The sequence below is a fragment of the Hyperoodon ampullatus genome, assembly GCF_949752795.1.
Source record: "Hyperoodon ampullatus genome assembly, chromosome: 5".
In the NCBI taxonomy this organism is placed as follows: Eukaryota; Metazoa; Chordata; class Mammalia; order Artiodactyla; family Ziphiidae; genus Hyperoodon; species Hyperoodon ampullatus.
This window is the reverse complement of record NC_136918.1, coordinates 4,009,718-4,033,015: the sequence shown is the minus strand read 5'-3', so window position 1 is coordinate 4,033,015 and position 23,298 is coordinate 4,009,718. Positions and strand designations below refer to the sequence as shown.

Below are 23,298 nucleotides of genomic sequence, written 5' to 3'. Positions count from 1 at the left end.
TTTCTACTAGTATTTGGTTGTTGTTGATTCTTTGATATTTTTGAAATATAAAGTATTATGTTGTCTGTGAATGGTTTTATTTCTTTATTTGGATGCAGTTTATGTCTCTTTACTGCCTAATTCTGCTTTAACATACAGTAATTTGTTGAAAGCTGTGGTGAAAATGGACATTGTTGACTTCTTGATTTTAGGGGGGAAGCTTTTATTTTAGTCATTCAACATTGAGTGTAAAGTTACTTACGTGTTTTTCATAAATGCCCTTTATTATACTAAGAAAGTTCCCTTCTATTTGTAGTTTTTTGCATGTTTTTATCAGGAAAGAGTGTTTTGGCTCTCTGCTGTCCCTTGAGATTTTGTCAAATGCTGTTTGTCGTAATTTGAGATGATTATTAGAAAGAAGGAAAAAAGAACCATGTAATGTATTTTATTACATTGATTGATTTTCTAATGTTGAACCACTGCCATGGTATATATATTACATTTAATATGTAGTTGATTCTGTTTGCTAATATATGTATGTGTGTATATATATATATATATTTATTAGAGGATTTTTGCATTTATATTTATAGGGAAAATTGGTTTCTGTTTTTTTTTTTCTTTTGATGTGGTGTCTTTGGCTTTTGTATGAAAGAAATGCTTCATAGATTGAGTTACAAAGTTTTTCTTCCTCATGTATTTTTAGGAAGACTTTGAGAAGGATCAGTGTTACTTCTTCTTTAAATTGCTTATAGAATTCACCAGTGAAGCCATCTGGTTCTGGACTTTTTTGTTGGGAGACTTTTAATAACTGATTCAATCTCTTTGCATGTTATAGGTTTGTTCTGATTTTTTTATTTTTGCTTGAGCCATTTAATACAGGTTATGCAATTTATTGGCATGCAATTTTCTGTCCTATTCTTCCAGTCTTTTTATTTCTGTAAGGTTGATATTAATATTCCTGCTTTCATATATGATTGCAGTTATGTGCATTTTTCTACCCGTTTTACTTACTGAGTCTATCTAAAAGTTTGTCAATACTGTTGATACATTAAAAAAAACAATTTTTGGTCTTACTAATTCTGTTGTTTCTCTAGTCTCTCTTGTTTATTTCTTTTATTTCTATTATTTCTTAAATTTTGCTGCCTTTACATTTAGTTTGCTCTTCTTTTTCCTATTAAGGTATAGAGTTAGGTTATTGAATTCATTAAAAAAATTTTTCTTTTAACATCTTTATTGGTGTATAATTGCTTCACAGTGGTGTGTCAGCCTGTGCTCTACAACAAAGTGAATCAGCTATACATATACATACATCCCCATATCTCCTCCCTCTTACGTCTCCCTCCCACCCTCCCCATTCCCCACGTCTAGGTGGTCACAAAGTACTGAGCTGATCTCCCTGTGCTATGCAGCTGCTTCCCACTAGTTATCTGTTTTACATTTGGTAGTGTATATGAGTCCATGCCACTCTCTCACTTCGTCCCAGTTTACCCTTCCCCGTCCCTGTGTCCTCAACTCCATTCTCTAGGTCTGCGTCTTTATTCGTGTCCTGCCCCTAGGTTCTTCAGAACCATTTTTTTTAAGATTTCATATATATGTGTTAGCATATGGTATTTGTTTTTCTCTTTCTGACTTGATTCACTCTGTATGACAAACTCTAGGTCCATCTGCCTCACTACAAATAACTCAGTTTTGTTTCTTTATATGGCTGAGTAATATTCCATTGTATATATGTGCCACATCTTCTTTATCCATTCATCTGTCGATGGACACATAGGTTGCTTCCATGTCCTGGCTGTTGTAAATAGAGCTGCAGTGAACGTTGTGGTACAAGATTCTTTTTGAATTACGGTTTTCTCAGGGTATATACCCAGTAGTGGGATTGCTGGGTTGTATGGTAGTTCTATTTTTAGTTTTTTTTTTTTTTTTTTGGCAGTACGTGGGCCTCTCACTGTTGTGGCCTCTCCCAGAGCACAGACTCAGCGGCCATGGCTCACAGGCCTAACCGCTCCACGGCATGTGGAATCTTCCCGGACCAGGGCACGAACCTGTGTCCCCTGCATTGGCAGGCAGACTCTCAACCACTGCGCCACCAGGGAAACCCTATTTTTAGTTTTTTAAGGAAGCTCCATACTGTTCTCCATAGTGGCTGTATCAATTTACATTCCCACTAACAGTGCAAGAGGGTTCCTTTTTCTCCACACTCTCTCCAGCATTTATTGTTTGTAGATTTTTTTTTTTTTTTTTTTGCGGCTTCTCCCGTTGCGGAGCACAGGCTCCGTATGAGCAGGCTCAGCGGCCATGGCTCACGGGCCTAGCCGCTCCGTGGCATGTGGGATCCTCCTGGACCGGGGCACGAACCTGTGTCCCCTGCATCGGCAGGCGGACTCTCAACCACTGCGCCACCAGGGAAGCCCTGTTTGTAGATTTTTTGATGATGGCCATTAACTGGTGTGAGGTGATACCTCATTGTAGTTTTGAATTGCATTTCTCTACTGATTAATGATGTTGAGCATTCTTTCATGTGTTTGTTGGCAATCTGTATATCTTCTTTGGAGAAAGGTCTGTTTAGGTCTTCTGCCCATTTTTGGATTGGGTTGTTTGTTTTTTGATATTGAGCTGCTTGTAAATTTTGGGCATTAATCCTTTGTCAGTTGCTTCATTTGCAAATATTTACTCCCATTCTGAGGGTTGTCTTTTCGTCTTGTTTATGGTTTCCTTTGCTGTGCAAAAGCTTTTAAGTTTCATTAGGTCCCCTTTGTTTATTTTTGTTTTTATTTCCATTTCTCTAGAAGGTGGGTCAAAAAGGATCTCGCTGCGATTTATGTCAGAGAGTGTTCTATGTTTTCCTTTAAGGGTTTAATAGTGTCTGGCCTTACATTTAGGTCTTTAATCCATTTTAAGCTTATTTTTCGTGTTAGGGAGTGTTCTAATTTCATTCTTTTGCATGTAGCTGTGCAGTTTTACCAGCACCAATTACTGAAGAGTCTGCCTTTTCTCCAATGTATATTTTTGCCTCCTTTATCAAAAATAAGGTGACCGTATGTGCATGGGTTTATCTCTGGGCTTTCTATCCTGTTACACTGATCTGTATTTCTGTTTTTGTGCCAGTACCATACTGTCCTGATTGCTGTAGCTTCATAGTATAGTCTGAAGTCAGGGAGCCTGATTCCTCCAGCTCCGTTTTTCTTTCTCAAGATTGCTTTGGCTGTTCAGGGTCCTTTGTGTTTCCATACAAATTGTGAAATTTTTTATTTTAGTTCTGTGAAAAATGCCATTGGTAGTTTGATAGGGATGCATTGAATCTGTAGATTGCTTTGGGTAGTATAGTCACTTTCACAGTGTTGATTCTTCCAATCCAAGAACATGGTACATCTCTCCATCTGTTGGTATCATCTTTAATTTTTTTCATCAGTGTCTCATAGTTTTCTGCATACAGGTCTTTTGTCTCCTTAGGCAGGCTTATTCCTAGGTATTTTATTCTTTTTGTTTCAGTGGTAAATGGGATTGTTTCCTTTATTTCTCTTTCAGGTTTTTCATCATTAGTGTATAGGAATGCAAGAGATTTCTGTATGCTAATTTTGTATCCTGCTACTTTACCAAATTCATTGATCAGCTCTAGTAGTTTTCTGGTAGCATCTTTAGGATTCTCTGTGTATAGTATCTTGTTATCTGCAAACAGTGATAGCTTTACTTCTTGTTTTCCAGTTTGGATTCCTTTTATTTCATTTTCTTCTCTGATTGCTGTGGCTAAAATTTCCAAGACAATGTTGAATAATAGTGGTGAGAGTGGGCAACCTTGTCTTGTTCCTGATCTTAGAGGAAATGGTTTCAGTTTTTCACCATTGAGAATGATGTTGGCTGTGGGTTTGTCATATATGGCCTTTATAATGTTGAGATAAGTTGCCTCTATGCCTACTTTTTGGAGAGTTTTTATCATAAATGGGTGTTGAATTTCGTCAAAAGCTTTTTCTGCAGCTATTGAGAGAATCATGTGGTTTTTATTCTTCAATTTGTTAATATGGTGTATCACATTGATTGATTTGCATACAGTGAAGAATCTTTGCATTCCTGTATAAACCCCACTTGATCATTTTAATGTACTGTTGGATTCTGTTTGCTAGTATTGTGTTGAGGATTTTTTCATCTTTGTTTATCAGTAACATTGGCCTGTAATTTTGCGGGGTTTTTTTGTGTGATATCTTTATCTGGTTTTGATATCAGGGTGAAAGTGGCCTCGTAGAATGAGTTTAGGAGTGATCCTGCCTCTACTATATTTTGGAGGAGTTTGAGAAGGATAGATGCTAGGTCTTCTCTAAATGTTTGATAGAATTTGCCTGTGAAGCCATCTGGTCTTGGGCTTTTGTTTGTTGGAAGATTTTAAATCACAGTATCAATTTCAGTGCTTGTGATTCATCTGTTTATATTTTCTGTTTCTTCGTGTTTGAGTGTCGGAGGTTGTGCTTTTCTTAGAACGTGTTCATTTTTTCCAGGTTGTCCATTGTATTCGCATGTAGTTGCTTATAGCAATCTCTCATGATCCTTTGTATTTCAGCAGTGTCAGTTGTTACTTCTCCTTTTTCATTTCTAATTCTGTTGATTTGAGTTTTCTCCTTTTTTTCTTGATGAGTCTGGCTAGTGGTTTATCAATTTTGTTTATCTTCTCAAAGAGCCAGCTTTTAGTTTTATTGATCTTTGCTATTGTTTCCTTCATATCCTTTTCATTTATTTCTGATCTGATCTTTAAGATTTCTTTTGCTAACTTTGGGCTTTTTTTGTTTTTGTTTTTCTAGTTGTGTTGGGTGTAATGTTAGGTTGTTTATTTGAGATGTTTCTTGTTTCTTAAGGTATGGTTGTATTGCTATAAACTTCCCACTTAAAATTGCTTTTGTTGCATCCCATAGGTTTTGGGTGGTCATGTTTTCATTGTCATTTGTTTCTAGGTATGTTTTGATTTCCTATTTGATTTCTTCAGTTATCTCTTGGTTATTAAGTAGTGTATTGTTTAGCCTCCATGTGTTTATATTTTTTACTGATTTTTTCCTGTAACTGATAATCTAGTCTGATCACGTTGTGGTCGGAAAAGATACTGAATACGATTTCAATTTTCTTAAATTTACCAAGGCTTGATTTGTGACCCAAGGTATGATCTATGCTGGAGAATGTTCCATGCGCACTTGAGAAGAAAGTGTTTTCTGTTGTTTTTGGATGTGATGTCCTATAAATATCAATTAAGTCCACTTTGTTTAATGTATCACTTAAAGCTTGTGTTTCCTTATTTATTTTCGTTTTGGATGATCTGTCCATTGGTGAAAGTGGAGTGTTAAAGTCCCCTACTATGATTGTGTTATTGTCGATTTCCCCTTCTGTGGCTGTAAGCATTTGCCTTACGGACTGAGGTGCTCCTGTGTTCGGTGCATAAATATTTATAATTGTTACCTCTTCTTGGATTGATCCCTTCATCATTACATAGTGTCCTTGTTTGTCTCTTCTAATAGTCTTTATTTTAAAGTCCATTTTGTCTGATATGAGAATTGCTACTCCAGCTTTCTTTTGACTTCCATTTGCATGGAATATCTTTTCCATCCCCTCACTTTCAGTCTCTATGTGTTCCTAGGTCTGAAGTGGGTCTCTTGTAGACAGCATATATACAGGTCTTGTTTTTGTATCCATTCAGCCAGTCTTTGTCTTTTGGTGGGAGCATTTAATCCATTTACATTTAAGGTAATTATCGATATGTATCTTCCTATTACCATTTTCTTAATTGTTTTGGGTTTGTTACTGTAGGTCTTTTCCTTCTCTTGTGTTCCCTGCCTAGAGAAGTTCCTTTAGTATTTGTTGTAAAGCTGGTTTGGTGGTGCTGAATTCTCTTAGTTTTTGTGTGTCTGTAAAGGTTTTAATTTCTTCGTCAAATCTGAGTGAGATACTTGTTGGGTACAGTAGTCTTAGTTGTAGGTTTTTCCTTTTCATCACTTTAAATATGTCTTGCCACTCCCTTCTGGCTTTCAGAGTTTTTGCTGAAAGGTCAATTGTTAACCTTATGCGGATTCAGTTATATGTTATTTGTTGTTTTTCTTTTGCTGCTTTTAATATTTTTTCTTTGTATTTAATTTTTGATAGTTTGATTAATAGGTGTCTTGGCGTTGTTCTCCTCGGATTTATCCTATATGGGGCCCTCTGTGCTTCCTGGACTTGACTGTTTCTTTTCCCGTATTAGGGAAGTTTTCAACTATAATCTCATCAAATATTTTCTCAGACCCCTTTTTTTTTCTCTCCTTCTGGGACCACTGTAATTCGAATGTTGGTGCATTTAACGTTGTCCTGGAGGTCTCTGAGACTGTCCTCAATTCTTTTCATTCTTTATTCTGCTCTGCAGTAGTTAATTCCACTATTTTATCTTCCAGGTCACTTAGCCATTCTTCTGCCTCAGTTATTCTGCTATTGATTCCTTCCAGAGAATTTTAAAATTCATTTATTGTGTTGTTTATCACTGTTTGTTTGCTCTTTAGTTCTTCTAGGCCCTTTTAAAATATTTCTTGTATTTTTCCATTCTCTTTCCAAGATTTTGATCATCTTTACTATCATTACTCTGAATTCTTTCTCAGGTAGACTGCCTATTTCCTCTTGATTTGGTCTGGTGGGTTTTTACCTTGCTCCTTCATCTGCATGTGTTTCTCTGTCTTCTCATTTTGCTTAACTTACTGTGTTTGGGGGTCTCCTTTTCACAGGCTGCAGGTTCGTAGTTTCCGTTGTTTTTTGGTGTCTGCCCCCAGTGGCTAAGGTTGGTTCAGTGGGTGTGTATGCTTCCCGGTGGAGGGGACTAGTGCCTGTGTCCTGGTGGATGAGGCTGCATGTTGTCTTTCTCTTGGGCAGGTCCATGTCCGGTGGTGTGTTTTGGGGTGTCTGTGAACCTTATTATGATTTTAGGCAGCCTCTCTGCTTATGGGTGGGGTTGTGTTCCTGTCTTGCTAGTTGTTTGGCCTAAGGTGTCCAGCACTGTAGCTTGCTGGTCATTTAGTGGAGCTGGGTCGTAGCATTGAGAATGAGATGTCTGCGAGAGCTTTCTCTATTTGATATTATGTGGAGGTGGGAGGTCTCTGGTGGACCAGTGTCCTGAACTTGGCTCTCCCATCTCAGAGGCACAGGCCTGATACCCTGCCGGAGCACCAAGACCCTGTCAGCCACACAGCTCAGAAGGAAAGGGGGAAAAAAAAAGAAAGAAAGAAAGAAGAAAATAAAAGTTATTTTAAAAAAATGAAGAATAATTATTAAAAATAAAAAAATGAAAAAGGCACAAAAAAATGAGGAGGAGAGTAACCAAAACAAAACAAAACAAAAATGCACCAATGATAGCAAGCCGTAAAAACTATACCAAAAAAAAAAAAAATACGGACAGACAGAACTGTAGGTCAAATGGTAAAAGCAAAGCTATACAGACAAAATCACGCAGAGAAGTATACACATACAAACATACAAAAGGAGAAAAAGAAAGAAATATATATCGTTGCTCCCAAAGTCCACTGCCTCAGTTTTGTGATGACTTGTTGTCTATTCAGGTATTCCACAGATGCAGGGTACATCAAGTTTGTTTCGGAGATTTAATCTGCTGCTCCTGAGACTGCTAGGGGAGAATTCCTTTTCTCTTCTTTGTCCGCATAGGTCCTGGGATTCAGCTTTGGATTTGTCCCCACCTGTGCGTGTTGGTTGCCTGAGGGTGTCTGTTCTTTGCTTAGACGGGACGGGGTTAAAGTAGCAGCTCATTAGTGGACTCTGGCTCACTCAGGCCGGGGGAGGGAGGGGTACGGAATGTGGGGCCAGCCTGCAGCGGCAGAGGCCAGCATGACGGTGCAACACCCTGAGGTGCACTGTGTGTCCCCCCCGGGAAGTTTTCCCTGCATCACGGGACCCTGGCAGTGGTGTGCTGCAGAGGTTCCTGGGAGGGGGTATGGGTAGCGACCTGTGCTTGCACACAGGATTCTTGATGGCAGTCGTTGCAGCGTTAGTGGTTTATGCCCGTCTCTGGGGTGCGAGGTGATAGCCGCAGTTCGCGCCATTTCTGGAGCTCGCTTAGGTGGTGTTCTGCCTTCTGTGGGTACATGGAACAGGAATCGCCTCTCCTCACGTACCCCAAAACAATGGTCTCTTGCCTCTTCGGCAGGTCCAGACTTTTTCCTGGACTCCCTCCTGGCCAATTGTGGCACACTAGCCCCCTTTAGGCTGTGTTCTCGCAGCCAACTCCAGTTCTCTCCTTGGGATTTGACCTCCGAAGCCTGAGCCTCAGCTCCCAGCCCCCACCCGCCCCGGCAGGTGAGCAGACAAGCGTCTCAGGCTGATGAGTGCTGGTTGGCACCGATCCTCTCTGCGGGAATCTCTCCACTTTGCCCTCTTCACCCCTATTGCTGCACTCTCCTCAGTGATTCCGATGCTCCCCCCGCCTCTGCCAGTGAAGAGGCTTCCTAGTGTGTGGAAACTTTTCCTCTTTCACAGCTCCCTCCACTGGTGCAGGTTCCGTCCCTATTCTTTTTTCTCTGTTTTTTCTTTTTTCTTTTGCCCTACCCAGGGACGTGGGGAGTTTCTTGCCTTTTGGGAGATCTGAGTTCTTCTGCCACCGTTCAGTAGGTGTTCTGTAGGAGTTGTTCCACATGTAGATGTATTTCTGATGTATTTGTGGGGAGGAAGTTGATGTCCATGTCTTACTCTTCCACCATCTTGAAGGGCTCCCTCATTTTTTTTTTAATGTAAATATTTACAGCTGTATTTCCCTTTGAGCACTGCTTTTGTTGAGTGTCGTCAATTTTGGTCTGTGTTGTTTTTACTGCCCTCAAAGTATTCTAATTTGTCTTGTAATTTTTTCTTTAACTCATTAGTAATTTAAGAGTGTGTTGTTTCATTTCCACGTATTTTCAAATTTTCCAGTTTTCCCTCCTTTTATTCATTTCCACTTCCTTTCCGTTGTGCTCAAAGAAGACAGTTTCTATGACTCCAGTCTTTTAAAAAAGTTACTGAGACTTTTGTGTGGCCTAGTCAGCTATCCTGGAGAATGTCATATGTGCACTTGAGAATAATGTGTATATTGTTGTTGGGTGTAGTGTTCCATATATGTCTATTACGTCTGTTTGGTTTAATGGTATTCAAGTCCTCTGTTTACTTATTGATCTTCTGGCTGGATCTTCTGTGTTTTTTTGAAAGTGGTATATTGAAATCATCAACTATTACTATAGTGATTATTTCTGTCTTTGATTCTGTTAGTGTTTGTGTCATATATTTTGGGACTCTGCTGTCTGATGTGTATATCTTTGTTTGTTTGTTTGTTGTCTTTTTTTTGTGTGGTACGTGGGCCTCTCACTGTTGTGGCCTCTCCCGTTGCGGAGCACAGGCTCCGGACATGCAGGCTCAGAGGCCATGGCTCACGGGCCCAGCCTCTCCGCGGCATGTGGGATCTTCCCGGACCGGGGCACGAACCCGCGTTCTCTGTATTGGCAGGTGGACTCTCAACCACTGCGCCACCAGGGAAGCCCGTGTATATCTTTTTGATTGTTATATTTTCCTGATGAATTGATCATTTTTACTCAGTGTATTATGTCTCACATAATAAATGTGACAAAATTTATTTTGTCTGATATTAGCATAGCCACTCCAGCTTTCTTTTGGTTACCTTTTGTATAGAATACCTTTTTGTATCTTCTTGTTTTCAATCTCTTTGTGTATTTAAATTTAAAATGAATTTCTTGTAGACAGCGTGTCACTGGATCATTTTATTTTATTTTTTTCAAAATTTATTTATTTATTTTTGGCTGCGTTGGGTCTTCTTTGCTGCACGTGGGCTATCTCCAGTTGCAGCAAGAGGTGCAGAGTTGCGGTGCACGGGCCTCTCATTGCAGTGACTTTTCTCTTGTTGCGGAGCACGGGCTCTAGGCTCACGGGTTTCAGTAGTTGTGGTACGTGGGCTCAGTAATTGTGGCTCGTGGGCTCTAGAGCGCAAGCTCAGTAGTTGTGGCGCACGGGCTTAGTTGCTCCGTGGCATGTGGGATCTTCCTGGACCAGGGCTTGAACCCATGCCCCTGCATTGGCAGGTGAATTCTTAACCACTGCACCACCAGGGAAGTCCCTGGATCATTTTAAAACATTCCATTGTGCCAGTCTGTCTCTTTATTGATTAGTTTAATACATTTATATTTAAGGACATTGTTGATAAGGAAGGACTTCTGCCATTTTGCTGTTTTTCTTCTAGTTGTCTTATATCTTCTTTGTTGCTCAATTCCTCTATCACTGCTTTCGTTTGTGTTTGAATTTTTTCTAGTGTACCATTTTCATGTTTCAAATGTTTTAAATTATTTTCTTAGTAATCATCCTGGTGATCAGAATTAATATCTTAACATTTATACCAATTTAGTTTGAAATGATAGTAACTTGGCTTTTTATTCATATGTTGAGGCATACCTCAAATGCATTGCGGGTTTGGTTCTAGACCACCACAGTAAAGCAAACATCACAGCAAAGTGAGTCACTTGAGTTACTGTAGTCTGTTAAGTATTCATTAGCATTATGTCTTAAAAATCTATGTACATACCTTTATGTACATACATAAAAAACACTTTATTGCTAAAACGTGCTAACCATCATCTGAGCCTTCATTGACTTGTAGTCTTTTTGCTGGAGGAGGGTCATGCCTCATTGTTGATGGCTGCTGAATGTTGGTGGTTGCTGAAGGCTGGAGTGACTGTGACAATTTCTTAAAATAAGACAACAGTGAAGATTGCCACATTGGTGGACTCTTCCATTCATAATAAATTTCCTGTAGCATACAATGCTGTTTGAGATCATTTTACCCATAATAGAACTTTTTTCAAAATTGGAGTCAGTCCTCTTAAACCCTGCCACTGCTTTATCAATTAGGTTTGCATAATACTCTAAACTGTTTGTTGTCATTTTAGCAGTCTTGTCAGCATCTTCGCCAGGAGTAGATTTCATCTCAAGAACCTACTCTCTTTGCTCATACATACTCATTTGTAAACTCATTTGTAAAAGTTTTTATCATGAGAATTGTAGTAATGCTGTCGCATATTCAGACTGCACTTTTAATTCTAGTTCATTGCTATTTCACTACACCCACAGTTCTTTCCCCCACTGAAAACTTGAATCCCTCAAAGTCATCCATGAGAGTTGGAATCAGCTTCTTGCAAACTCCTGTTTATGTTCATGTTTTGACCTCTTGCCATGAATCACAAACATTACTAATGGCATCTAGAATGCTGAATCTTTTCCATGTTTTCAACTGACCTTGTCCAGGTTCATCAGAGGAATCACTAGCTATGACAGCTACAGCCTTATGAAATGTATTTCTTAACTAATGAAAGTTGAAGAGTGAAATGACTCCTTGTGGGGTGCAGGATGGATGCCGTGTCAGGAGGTGTGAAAACAACGTAACTCTCACTGTGCACTGTTAGCAGAGCTCTTGGGTGATCAGGTGCATTGTCAATGAGCAGTAATATTTTGAAAGGAATCTTCTGAGCAGTAGATCTCAAGAGTAGGCTTAAAATATTCACTAAACCATGTTGTAAACAAATGTTTTGTCATCCAGGCTTTGTTTTTCCATTTCTAGAGCACAGGCAGAATAGATACAGTGTAATTCTTAAGGGCCCTAGGATTTTTGGAATAATAAATGAGCACTGGCTTCAGTTTAAAGTCACTAGCTACCTTAGACCCTATAAAGAAAGTATGCTTGTTTTTTGAAGCTTTGAAGCCAGGCACTGACTTCTTCTCTCTACCTATGAAAGTCCTAGGTGCCATCTTCTTCCAAAATAATGCTGTTTTGTCTACATTGAAAATCTTTTGTTTAGTGTAGGCACCTTAATTACTTATTTTAGCTAGATCTTCTGCATAATTTGCTTCAGTTTCTACATCACCATTTGCTGCTTTACCTTGCACTTTTATGTTATGGAGACAGCTTCTTTCCTTAAGCCTCATGAGCTAGCCTCTCCTAGTTTCATACTTTTTTCCTGCAGCTTCCTCATTTGTCTTAGCCTTTGTAGGGTCTTGCTCTGGATTAGACTTGGACTTAAGGGAATGTTGTAACTGATTTGATCTTCTATCTAGATTCCTAAGACTTCCTCATATCAGCAATAGGATGTTTTGCCTTCTTATCATTCACATGTTCACTGGAGTAGCATTCTCAATTTTCTTTAAGAACTTTTTCTTTGCAGTTACAACTTGCTTGGTGCAAGAGGCCTTGCTTTTTATCTGTCTCAGCTTTTGACATGCCTTCTTCGCTAAGCTTAATCATGTCTAGTTTTTGATTGAAAGTGAGAGACATACAATTCTTCCTTTGACTTGAACACGTAGCGGCCATTGTGGGTTTATTAATAGGCCTAATTTCAATATTGTTATGTATCCAGGAATAGGGAGGGCCACGGAGAGGGAGAGAGACAGAGGAATGGCCAATCAGTGGAGCAGTCATAACACACACAACATTTATCAGTTATGTTTGCTGGCTTATGTGGGTGTCATTCATGGCATCCTAAAACAATTATGATAGTAACATTGCTGATCACAGATTACCATAGGACACATAATAATAATAATGAAAAGTTTGAAATATTGGGAGAATTACCAAAATGTGACAGAGAGACATGAAATGAGCAAGTGCTGTTCGAAGAATGACAGTGATAGACTAGCAGGGTTGCCGCAAAACCTTAAATTTGTAAAAAATGCAATATCTTTGAAGCTCATAAAGCCAAGTGCAATAAAATGAGGTGTACCTGTAATAACTTGTAAAATTTTGCTCCCATCCGCATCCCTCACTTATATTATTGTTATAAATTACATCTTTTGATTCAAAGAAATGGAAAGATGTCCCATACTCTGGGATTGGAAGAATTAATATTGTTAAAATGCCCATACATTTTGGACAAAGGAATCTACAGATTTAATGCAATTTGTATCAAAATATCCATGATATTTTTCATAGAACTAGAACAAATAGTCCTAAAATTTATATGGAACTGCAAAAGACCCAGAATTGCCAAAGCAATCCTGAGGAAGAAGAACTAAGCATAACCCTTCCAGACTTCAGACTATACTACAAAGCTACAATATCTTACAATAACGTATAATGAAAAGTAATCTGAAAAAATGGTATAACTGAATCACTTTGCTGTACACTTGAAACAAACACAATATGGTAAATCAACTATACTTCAATTAAAAGCTAAACTATATCTCTATACATTGTGTATTCATTAACATAGGTATATAAATACTATTTTATTATTTTTCTCTTAAATCATAAAGGAAACAAATACAGGAATTACAAACCAAAAATAAAATAATACTGGCTTCTGTATTTACCTGTGTAGTTAATTTTTCCAATATTCTCCTTTTTTTTCTGTGGCTTCAAGTTTTGTTTATTCTTTATTTCTGCATGAAGGAGTTCCTTTAGCGTTTCTTGTAGGGCAGGGCAGGTCTAGCAACAAACTTCCTCAGTTTTTATTTTTCTAGGAATGTTTTAATTTCTCTGCCATTTTTGAGTGATAGTCTGCTGGGTATAGAATTCTTATTTGACAGTTTTCTTTCAGCATTTTAGATATGTCATCCTACTGTCTTCTGGCTTCTATGATATTTAATGAGAAATTGGCTGTTAGTCTTACTGTGGATTCTGTGGATTACTTGTATATGATGAGGTGGATTGTTTTTGTTCTTCCTTCAAGATTCTTTCTTCTCTGGCTTTTACAGTTTAACTATACAGTTGACTTTTGAATCACACAGGTTTGAACTGCACCTGTCCACTCTTACACAGGTGTTTTTCAGAAAAAACTAAAATACTACACAGTCTGTGGTTAGTTGAGCACTGATGTGGAACCACAAATATGGAGGGCTGACTATAAAGTTATATGCGGATTTTTGACCGTGCAGGGAGTCAGTGCCCCTAACCCTGGTGGTGTTCAAGGGTAAACTGTAGTTCATATCTGTGTGACTCTTTAAAATTTTTTTTTAAATTTTTATACAATTTTTAAAGATTATCTTCCGTTTACAGTATTACAAGTGTTAGCTATGTTCCTCATGTTGTATGATACATCCTTGAGCCTATCTTACACCCAATAGTTTGTACCTCCCACTCCCCCACCTCTGTGTTACTGACCCAAACCCCACCCCCATCCCCCCCACCCCGCCCACTGGTAACCACTAGCTTGTTCTCTATATCTCTATGTGTGACTCACTTTTGAGTTTCTCCTACTTGGAGTTCATTTACCTTCTTGATTGTGTAGATTTCTGTATTTAACTTTAAATTGGTAAGTTTTTTGCCATTGTGTCTTCAGATATTCTTTCTATCCCTTTCTGTTGATATACTTTTGGAAGTCTGTTTTCTCTGGAAGTCAGACTTCAATATCTGGGCTTACATAGAGATGATTTATGTGAAATTCTTTTTTGTTGTTGTTGTTAATGGGTCATATTTTCACATTTCTTTGTATGCCTTTTGATTTTTTTTTGTTTTTTAAAAACTGGACATTTTGAATATTACAGTTTTGTAACACTATATTCTCCTCTCCTCCCCATGCTTTACTGTTGTTGTCTTTTCAAGGGCTGCAGTCATTTTTTTATATACTTTTTCCTAAACTTTTTTCAAGGACTGTATTCCTTGTCATGTGTGGTTACTGAAATTTTGTTGTCTGGGTGTTTAGCAGTGATCTTCCAGATTTCCTTAGTTAATGGGAGTTGGAAAAATGTAATTTCTTGTTTTTTGCAGATTGTTTGTTAGCTGAGGTACTTCTTCAGAGGTTAGGTAGGCTACCTACAGCTTTGCCTTAGTAGTCACCTTGTGCTTGCACAGAGAACAAAGATCAGCTAGAGTTGCAAGCCTGTGCTCCTCACGTCTTCTGTAAGAATTCATCCAGCCCTGGGCATTCAAGTAGCAGTCTACACTTCCTAGTACGTGCAGTATCCCTTTGAAGTACTTATTCTTCAAATATCTTACTCCTCTGCCTTTTTATTTTGAGGCTTTTTAGATTGTCTGATATTTATGTAATCCACTGTCTTGCCCCTGGCAGCTACTTTTGTTGTATGTCTTTAAATCTTTTTGAAAGATGATACTCTTTCAAGAAAAAGGGAAGCCCTTCAAAACACTCTGCCACAGTTTTTGAGAACGGGTCCATGGTGTTCTCTTTGGCACCAGCAAGCCATACTAGTAACTCTGTCTGCTGTCCCTGTGGGCACCATAGAGTTGGGGGAGGGGAGAGGGCATACAGGTAAGCAAAAATACTACTGTGCTCTTTTATCAAATAAAATAGACTGTTAGGCACTTCTCTGTTTGTCATATGTTTTTATTAGATTACAGATGTCCATAAAAGATGTCTTGTCATTTTTTTTTTCCAAGCTAAGAGTTGCTTCATTGGAGGGCCTAATTGTTGAGGTTTCTTACTCCTCCATTTTCCATGGCATCATTTCTTTTTTTCATTTTTGAAAGATTGATAATTCAGTGTTCATGGTTTTTTCCTCTCCACTCGTCAGTTTTATTCCATTGTCTTTCACCTTACATAGTTTGTACCAAAAAGTCTGATAAAATTTTTTGTTTTTCTGTGTGTGAGGAATTATGTTTTTTTAGCTTCCTTTTGAATTTTCTTTCATTTTTAGCAGTATTATATTTTAGGGTATTCTTCTTGGGAATTCTCTGACCTTCCGTCTGTGTTTTAATGTCTTAAATTATTTTTGGAAAGTTCTCCTCTGTTATCTCTTCAAATATTTATTTTGCTTTGATCTTTCTCTCTCCTTCTGGAATTCTAGTTATACCTATGTTATTCTATTAGGTATTGTGTCATGGCCTGTCTTGGATGCTCTCTTTTGTCCCACTTCCTCTGCTTTTTTTTTTTTTTTTAATAAACTTTATTTTTTAGAGAAGTTTTATGTTCACAGTAAAATTGAACAGAAGGTAGAGAGGTTCCCCCTATAACCCCTGTTCCCACATACATATAGCCTCTCCCACTGTTAACATCCCACATTACAGTGGTATGTCTGTTACAATCAATGAACCTATGTTGACATGTCATTATCACCCAGTGTCTGTAATTTACATTAGGGTTCACTCTTTGAGTTATATATTCTATGGGTTTTGATAAATGTACAGCTAGATGTACCCACCATATCTTCTCTGCCCTAAAAATCTTCTGTGCCCACTTAGTCATCTCTCCTACCCCATAGCTTCTGGCAGTCACTGATATTTTTACTGTTTCCATAGTTTTGCCTTTTCCAGAATGCCATATTGTTCAAATCATATAGTATGTAGTGGCTCCAGATTGGCTTCTTTTAGTTAGTAATATGCATTTGAGCTTTCTCTGTGTCTTTTCCTGGCTTGATAGCTCATTGCTTCTAAGTGTTTAATAGTATTCCATTGTCTGCACGTACCACAGTTTATTTATCCATTCACCTCTTAAAGGACACCTTTCTTTCCTGTTTTGGCAATTTTGAATAAAACCGCTGTAAACATCTTTGTGCAGGCTTTTATGTAGACATAAATTTTCAATTCATTTGGGTAAATACCAAGGAGTGTGCTTGTTGGTAGTGCTGGTTGATTGTAGTCTGTGTATTCTGGTATATTCATTTTATTCTAAAGTAATTTTCAAAAGACCTGAATAGACATTTTTCTGAAGAAGGTATATAAATGACCAAAAGCTACATGAAAAGGTATTCAACATCACTAGTCTTCAGGGAAATGAAAATCAGAGCCATGATGTATCCCTTCACACCTCTGTTAGGCTGGCTTTTATCAAAAAGATAAGAGATATATTCTGGTTGAGGATGTGGGCAAAATGGAACCCCTTCACTATTCGTGCAAATGTCAACTGGTAAAGCCTCTGGAAAACAGAATGGAGGTTTCTCAGGTAATTAAAAGCTACCATATTACACAGCAATTCCACTTCTGGGTATATATCCAAAAGAAATGAAACCATTATCCCAAAGAGATGGATGTACTCCCATGCTCATAGTACCATTATTCACCATAACCAAAATATGGATACAACCTTATGTGTCCATGAATGTATGAGTAAAGAAAACTTGTTGTGTATATGTGTGTGGAATCACTTATATGTGGAATCTTGAAGCAGGGGTGGGGAATTTGTAGAAAAGTGGTTGCCAGGGGCCAAGTGGTAGGGGAAATAGGGAGAGGTTGGTGAAAGGTTGCAAACTTTGTTATAAATGAATACGGTTTGAGGATCTAATGTATAATATAGTGACTATAGTTGATAACACTGTTTTGTATAATTGAAATTTGCTAAAAGAGTAGAACTTACTGAATGTTGGGACCAAAAAAAAAAAAGGAAAAGTAAATATGTGAGGTGGTGGATTTGTTAATTAGCTCAATGGGGGAAACCCTTCATAATGTATCCATATATCAAATCATCCCGCTGTAAGTAACAGTTTTATTTGTCAACTGTACCTCAGTAAAGCTGGAAAAAATAATTTCTTTCTTTCTTTCTTTTTTTTAATTAACAGGATTACCTTTGAGGTTATTTTGAAAGTTTTGAGTTGTACAGCACTTGATTCTTTGCTCCATTGTGGAAAGATCTTTACAGCAATGATTACTTCAGAGTTACCAGTGTTACAGTAAGTATTATAGCTTTCTTTTTTTTTTTTTAATGCATGTAACACTTTTCTGTATCAAAATGCTCTCATTAATAAGACACATCAAATATATTCTCTGATAGTTGGGTAATATGTTTGAAGTAAAAGAACTATTAGAGGGTGTAATTACTATATCCATCTATAGCCCTTGCATCATAATGTCAGCATGTTCTGTGTTACTGAACGAAAAACATGTTACACTGTCTTATATTAGGAGTCAGCAAACTATGAACATGGGCCAGTCTGGCATGCTGACTGTTTTTGTAAATAAAGTGTTATTGGAATAGAGTCACACTGATTCCTTTGAAGACTGTTTATGACTATAAGTTGTAATAGAGAATGAATTAATCTGCAGAGCATAAATATTTTGTTTGGTTATTTACAGAGAAAGTTTGTAGACCTCTATCCTGTATCACACTGTGTGTCTAACCCTCTCACCCCCATGCCAGAGCTTCTTTTCCTTGAGATTGTGATTGGTGAGTCCTTGGCATTTCTGGTGGCATCTCATTATTAGATTTTGTTAGGGTTGTAGGACAGATGTAGAATTTGATCTTATTATGAATTCTCTGGGAGATGTGATCAGGGTAACGGCAGATACTTTTCTTTCTATAGGTGTCATTAAGCTACAAATTAGGAATCTGCATACTGTGATCCTATATGATAACAGTGCTTTAGATATAATGAAAGTGACCAACAGTATATGTAATTATTTATATGTTTTTATAGTCCCAGATCATTTATATGTGTCTTCTCCAAGAGACTGTAGTCACCTTCCAGTTGGTCTCCTGGCCTACTGTTTTTCCTCTGGAGCTCTAAGACAAAAAGCTATCCAAATTACTTTACGTGCTGAAAACCCATCAATACCTACCCTCCTTTGTTTGTCCAAATATAGGAGATACAAGCCCTTTCTATTTACTTAACTTCAAGCCTCTTTATTAGCCTTAACTTGGACATAATACCAAGTTTGGATGTCTCCATATAGTATTTGTTCTTTGTACTTTTGTTTTTCTTAATTCTGCCTGCAATGCCTATGTGTATCTTTCCTTACCTGGCCATCTTGGTAGTCCTGTGGGTCTTGGCTAAAGTATGCCTCCAGCAAAGCTCCTCTGACTCCTCAAAGTTGGGTAGGTTCCCTCCTGTGCTCCTGTCATACTCTACCCTTTTTTTTTATAGCATCATACTTAACATAATGTTTTATAACGCTTTCTTATTGTTTTTGCCTGAACTTTGTGCCTTTGTGCTCTTTTTTTTTCTTTTCTTTTTTTTTTTTTTTTTTGTGGTACGCGGGCCTCTCACTGTTGTGGCCTTTCCCGTTGCGGAGCACAGGCTCCGGATGCGCAGTCTCAGCGGCCTTGGCTCACGGGCCCAGCCGCTCTGCGGCATGTGGGATCTTCCCGGACCGGGGCACGAACCCATGTCCCCTGCATCGGCAGGCGGACTCTCAACCACTGCGCCACCAGGGAAGCCCCTGTGCTTTATTTTTGTATGGCCAGCTCCTAGCACACTGCTGGGTATTAGGCACACCCTTTGTAGAATATCGCTCTGATTAAATATGAAACATAGGTTGTATTTAAATAGATTATATTTAACAAGCGATTACATGGGCATGATATTATTTAACATGTTTTGTGGATAACTGTATTTTTCATAAAAATGTAAACTTTTAATACGATAATGGATAGTAGTGATCTGCGAGATGGGTAAATGAAATTTGCTTTTAATCTGTCAGCAGGAGATGTACTCTTGGTCAAGTGGAGATCTAAGAAGCATTTATTGAGCACATAAAACAATTTTCTGAGGATATTATCTTCATCCATCCATCTAAATATACCATGTCTACATTGTAGAGGAAAGGAAACATGATATGTCTCTTAGTATTGGTAAACTTCAGTTTCTGTCATTTGTAAAGTGAAGATAATATATTGGAAATTAATTTCTAAAGTCTCTTCAAAAACAGAGAAATCTTTTGATCCCGTGATTGTTAATGTTCAGTTCAGTAGTGATTTTTCTAATGGAGACACTAGAAAGGTCACTCTAGTGAATGACCTTATTATTTCTTGGCTTGCTTAGTCATTATAATGACAAATGAATTTGTTACCTTAGTGTGTTTACTGTTGGGTTGGCCAAAAAGTTCGTTCACGTTTTTCCATTACATTGTTGGAAAAAACCCGAATGAACTTTTTGGCCAGCCCAATATTAAGCATCATCAAATATTGTCAATTACCACATATTATATATTCCACCAAATGTTGTAGTACAAGGAACTGTGTTAAGCTCTGGGGAGAAAGAGCAAGTGGAAAAGACTCAGTCCTTGTTGCCATGAAGCTTATATAGATAGATATTAATCAAATAATCACAAATGTATAGATTTAAACTGCCCTTGGTGCTATGAAGGTAAGCTAGAGGATTTTATTAGAATTTTAACACATGCCTTGATTTAGTCTACTTTTCTAAGGAAGAGACATGATTCTTAAACCTGAAGTGGAGGGAATTTGGGGGAAGAAGAAGGGATCAGGGTACTAATTCCAGACTGAAGGAATGGCATGTGCAAAGACCCTGAGGTAGGAGGAATCATGGTATGTTTGAGGGACTGAAATAAAGCTGTTTTTTTTCTTTTTTCAGGATTGTGGATGGAAAGTGGTGTGAAATAAGGACTGCAAGTGGGCTAGGGCTGTATCATACAGGGACCTGCTAGGTCTTATATTAAGAATTTTGAGGTTTTTATCTTGTAGAAGCAGAAGGAAACCACTGTAGGGTTTTAAGCATGGGATATACATAATAAGATATATACTATGAAAGTCACTCTTAGTACAGTATAGTGATTAGATTGGAAGTGGCAACAGAAGAAGCAGGGAGTCCTATTAGGTGAAAGGTGTTGCAGTGTCCAGGCCAGAGATGAGAACAACTTGAACTAAAATGATTACAGAGGAAATGGAGAGAGGAAGACAGAATTTAGAGAGTTTTAGGGAGCAAAAAAAATCATTTATAAGGTTTTATCTGATTCTTCCATTCTCTTCATTTATGTCCGATAGTCTTATAAATGTGCTTTTTGTAGAGCAGTTGGTTGACGTTTGAATTTGCATACTCCTTGATCCAGCATTCTCTGTCTATTCTAGGGAGATATTTGTTGATGTGTAATAAGAATTAATGTGCAAGGACAGTTGTTACAGCTCTGTTTGTAATAGCTTAAAAGTAGAGACAATCTGGGGCTTCCCTGGTGGCGCAGTGGTTGAGAGTCCGCCTGCCGATGCAGGGGATACGGGTTCGTGCCCCGGTCTGGGAAGATCCCCATGCCGCGGAGCGGCTGGGCCCGTGAGCCATGGCCGCTGAGCCTGCGCGTCCGGAGCCTGTGCTCTGCAACGGGAGTGGCCACAACAGTGAGAGGCCCGCGTACCGCAAAAAAAAAAATAAATAAATAAATAAATAAAAAAAAGTAGAGACAATCTAAGTGCTCATAGATAGGGAACGTATTATGGAGTACCATTCAGGAATCCTATGTATTTGTATGGAAAATTCCTATTAATTTAAATTTTAAAAATTAAAATATATTGTTTTGTATTTATGTATATATATACCAGAACATAAATATTTATGACAGAGTATTGATGAAACTGTTAAAAATCTTGTTCTGCAGATTGAGGTTCAGAGTTAGGGTATGGTGAAGTGAAACTCTTCCTTGTATTCTTATATCTTCTCTTGCTTGAAATTAAAAAACAAATTTATGTATCATATTCTAATAAACATATGTACATATATATACTAATTGGAGTATGTTAGTTATCTGTTGGTAATAGCTATCACCTTCTAAGCTGGCTGAAGTTTGCGGAATTAGATAACAATTGTACTTTTTTCTTTTGTCAGTAAACTATATTGCTCAAGGTTAAATTAATTTCACTAATGGGTCACATATGATGGAACCAACCTGCTTTTGTAGTTGCCTGGAGATTTCAGTAAGCATCAAAAGCACTAGTGTATTCTGTCCACGTAAGAGAAATACAAAATGTATTATTTGCATTCTAGTATCCTGCTGTGGAGATAGAGAATTCATGTTTACCTTGAGATCTAAGTGGACCCTGCCACTTGCTAGTTGTGTAAATATGGACAAGATGATCAGGTTTCCAGATCTTTTGTTTCCTCATCTGTAAAATTGGGACAGCAGTATGTTTTCTTACAAGCTTTTGTGCATATTTATTCTAGATAATGTATATAAACCGGCACACAGTATATGCTAAACAGTCTATTTGGACTGTAGTGAGGAGAAAAAGCAGAATGATTTATTGTTCTTTAGTAGAAATGAATAAGATCAACTAGATCAGTGATTGAAAAACTTACTGATAGTGGCTCAGAAGCCTGTTTTTATAAATATTATTGGACCACAGCAACATCCATTCATTTACGTATTATCTATGGCTGCATTCATGCTGTGGTCCCAGAGTTGAGTAGTAGATAGAGACCTTAAGACCCCTAAGCCTAAAATATTTATTATATAGCCTTTTGAGAAAATGTTTGCTGACCCTTGGACTAGATCAGTATTACTTATAGTTTTAAATACCAGATTACCTTTGAAGATTTGCAAGCAGAGAAAGAACATGGTATGAGAATATTAGTGACAGTAGTGTGTAGAGTGGCTTGGACAAGGGGAATAGTAGAAGCAGGGAGATAAGTTGTGATTAATTCAGGAAGTTGTGATTATGGTAATAATCATGAAAAGAGTGAGAGACAGTTAGTATACTGAGGACTTTAACTGAGGGCACAAAAGGAAGACTGATGTGATTATAGGAATTTGAGTAAGACAATAACAAATTTATATAACAAAGCACACTTGGGCATTAACTTACTAAATCAGTTAACCAATGGTATTGCCATGAGCAGAGAGCTAGAAATAGTCAGAATTGGACTTAATTTTATATGTGTTATTTGGTGAATTTGAGGTGGCATGCAAAGAAGCATGTTACACATGCCGTTGAAAATCTTGAATTATAGTCAGGTCTGTGATAATATACTGAAGTCATTTGCATAAAAGTTACACATCAAGTGGATGAGCTCTCCAAGAGAGGGTAGTTTAAAGGGAGAAGAGCAAACAGTAATGAAATGAGCTTTGAGGAATCAACACAAGGAGGGAATGGAACTAAGAGCCTTCAGTGGCGCAGTTGCAGTAAGTTGCGAGTTGAGCTTTACCCTTCCTTCCATTTGCTTTGTACCCTTCCTGCTATTTGCAGTTTTATGCAGTTCCTTTATACAGTTAGTAATGTAGAATTCAGTGAGGATGTTTTTGTTAATACTATCTATACCTTTTTAGTGCCATGCTGGGGCCAGCCTGTACTGGCCTGGAGAGCTGAATATTAAATTTCCAGGAATTTTGTGACCTCGTTCAATATAACATAGCCATTATAAAAAGTTAAATTATGCAAACTTAAAATTAATTAAATCATGTTAAAAACAAAAGTAATAAATACTCAAAACTCATCATTTCCTAATTATTTTACATCCTACTATTTTCTGTGCTCTTGAGGTTTTTATTTACACCTATTATTGTATGTATGGTGGAAATACTTTTTAGTAGTGTACTGCTACTGTTAATTACTTCTCAACTCTGTATTTGGTGATATCACTTTGGTAGTTTGAATTTGGCTGCGGGGGGAGCATTCACATTATTAAAGTCAGCAAACACTACACATCAGGGCTCAGCTTATTGTTTTGTTGTTT

The 23,298-nt window shown here is 37.8% G+C and overlaps 1 protein-coding gene across 2 annotated transcripts in view; it reads left to right on the top strand.

Annotated features, from left to right (window-relative positions):
- Positions 1-17,545: 17,545 nt before the first annotated feature.
- The window catches only part of STAG1 (STAG1 cohesin complex component), a gene marked incomplete at both ends in the record, with an annotated part of 314,305 nt that continues 308,552 nt past the window's right edge, over positions 17,546-23,298 (top strand). For both annotated transcript variants that reach the window (XM_079704598.1, XM_079704597.1), the window contains one exon: positions 17,546-17,574. In XM_079704598.1, the coding sequence (XP_079560724.1) occupies positions 17,546-17,574 (29 nt within the window). The remainder of the gene's footprint in view (positions 17,575-23,298) is intronic.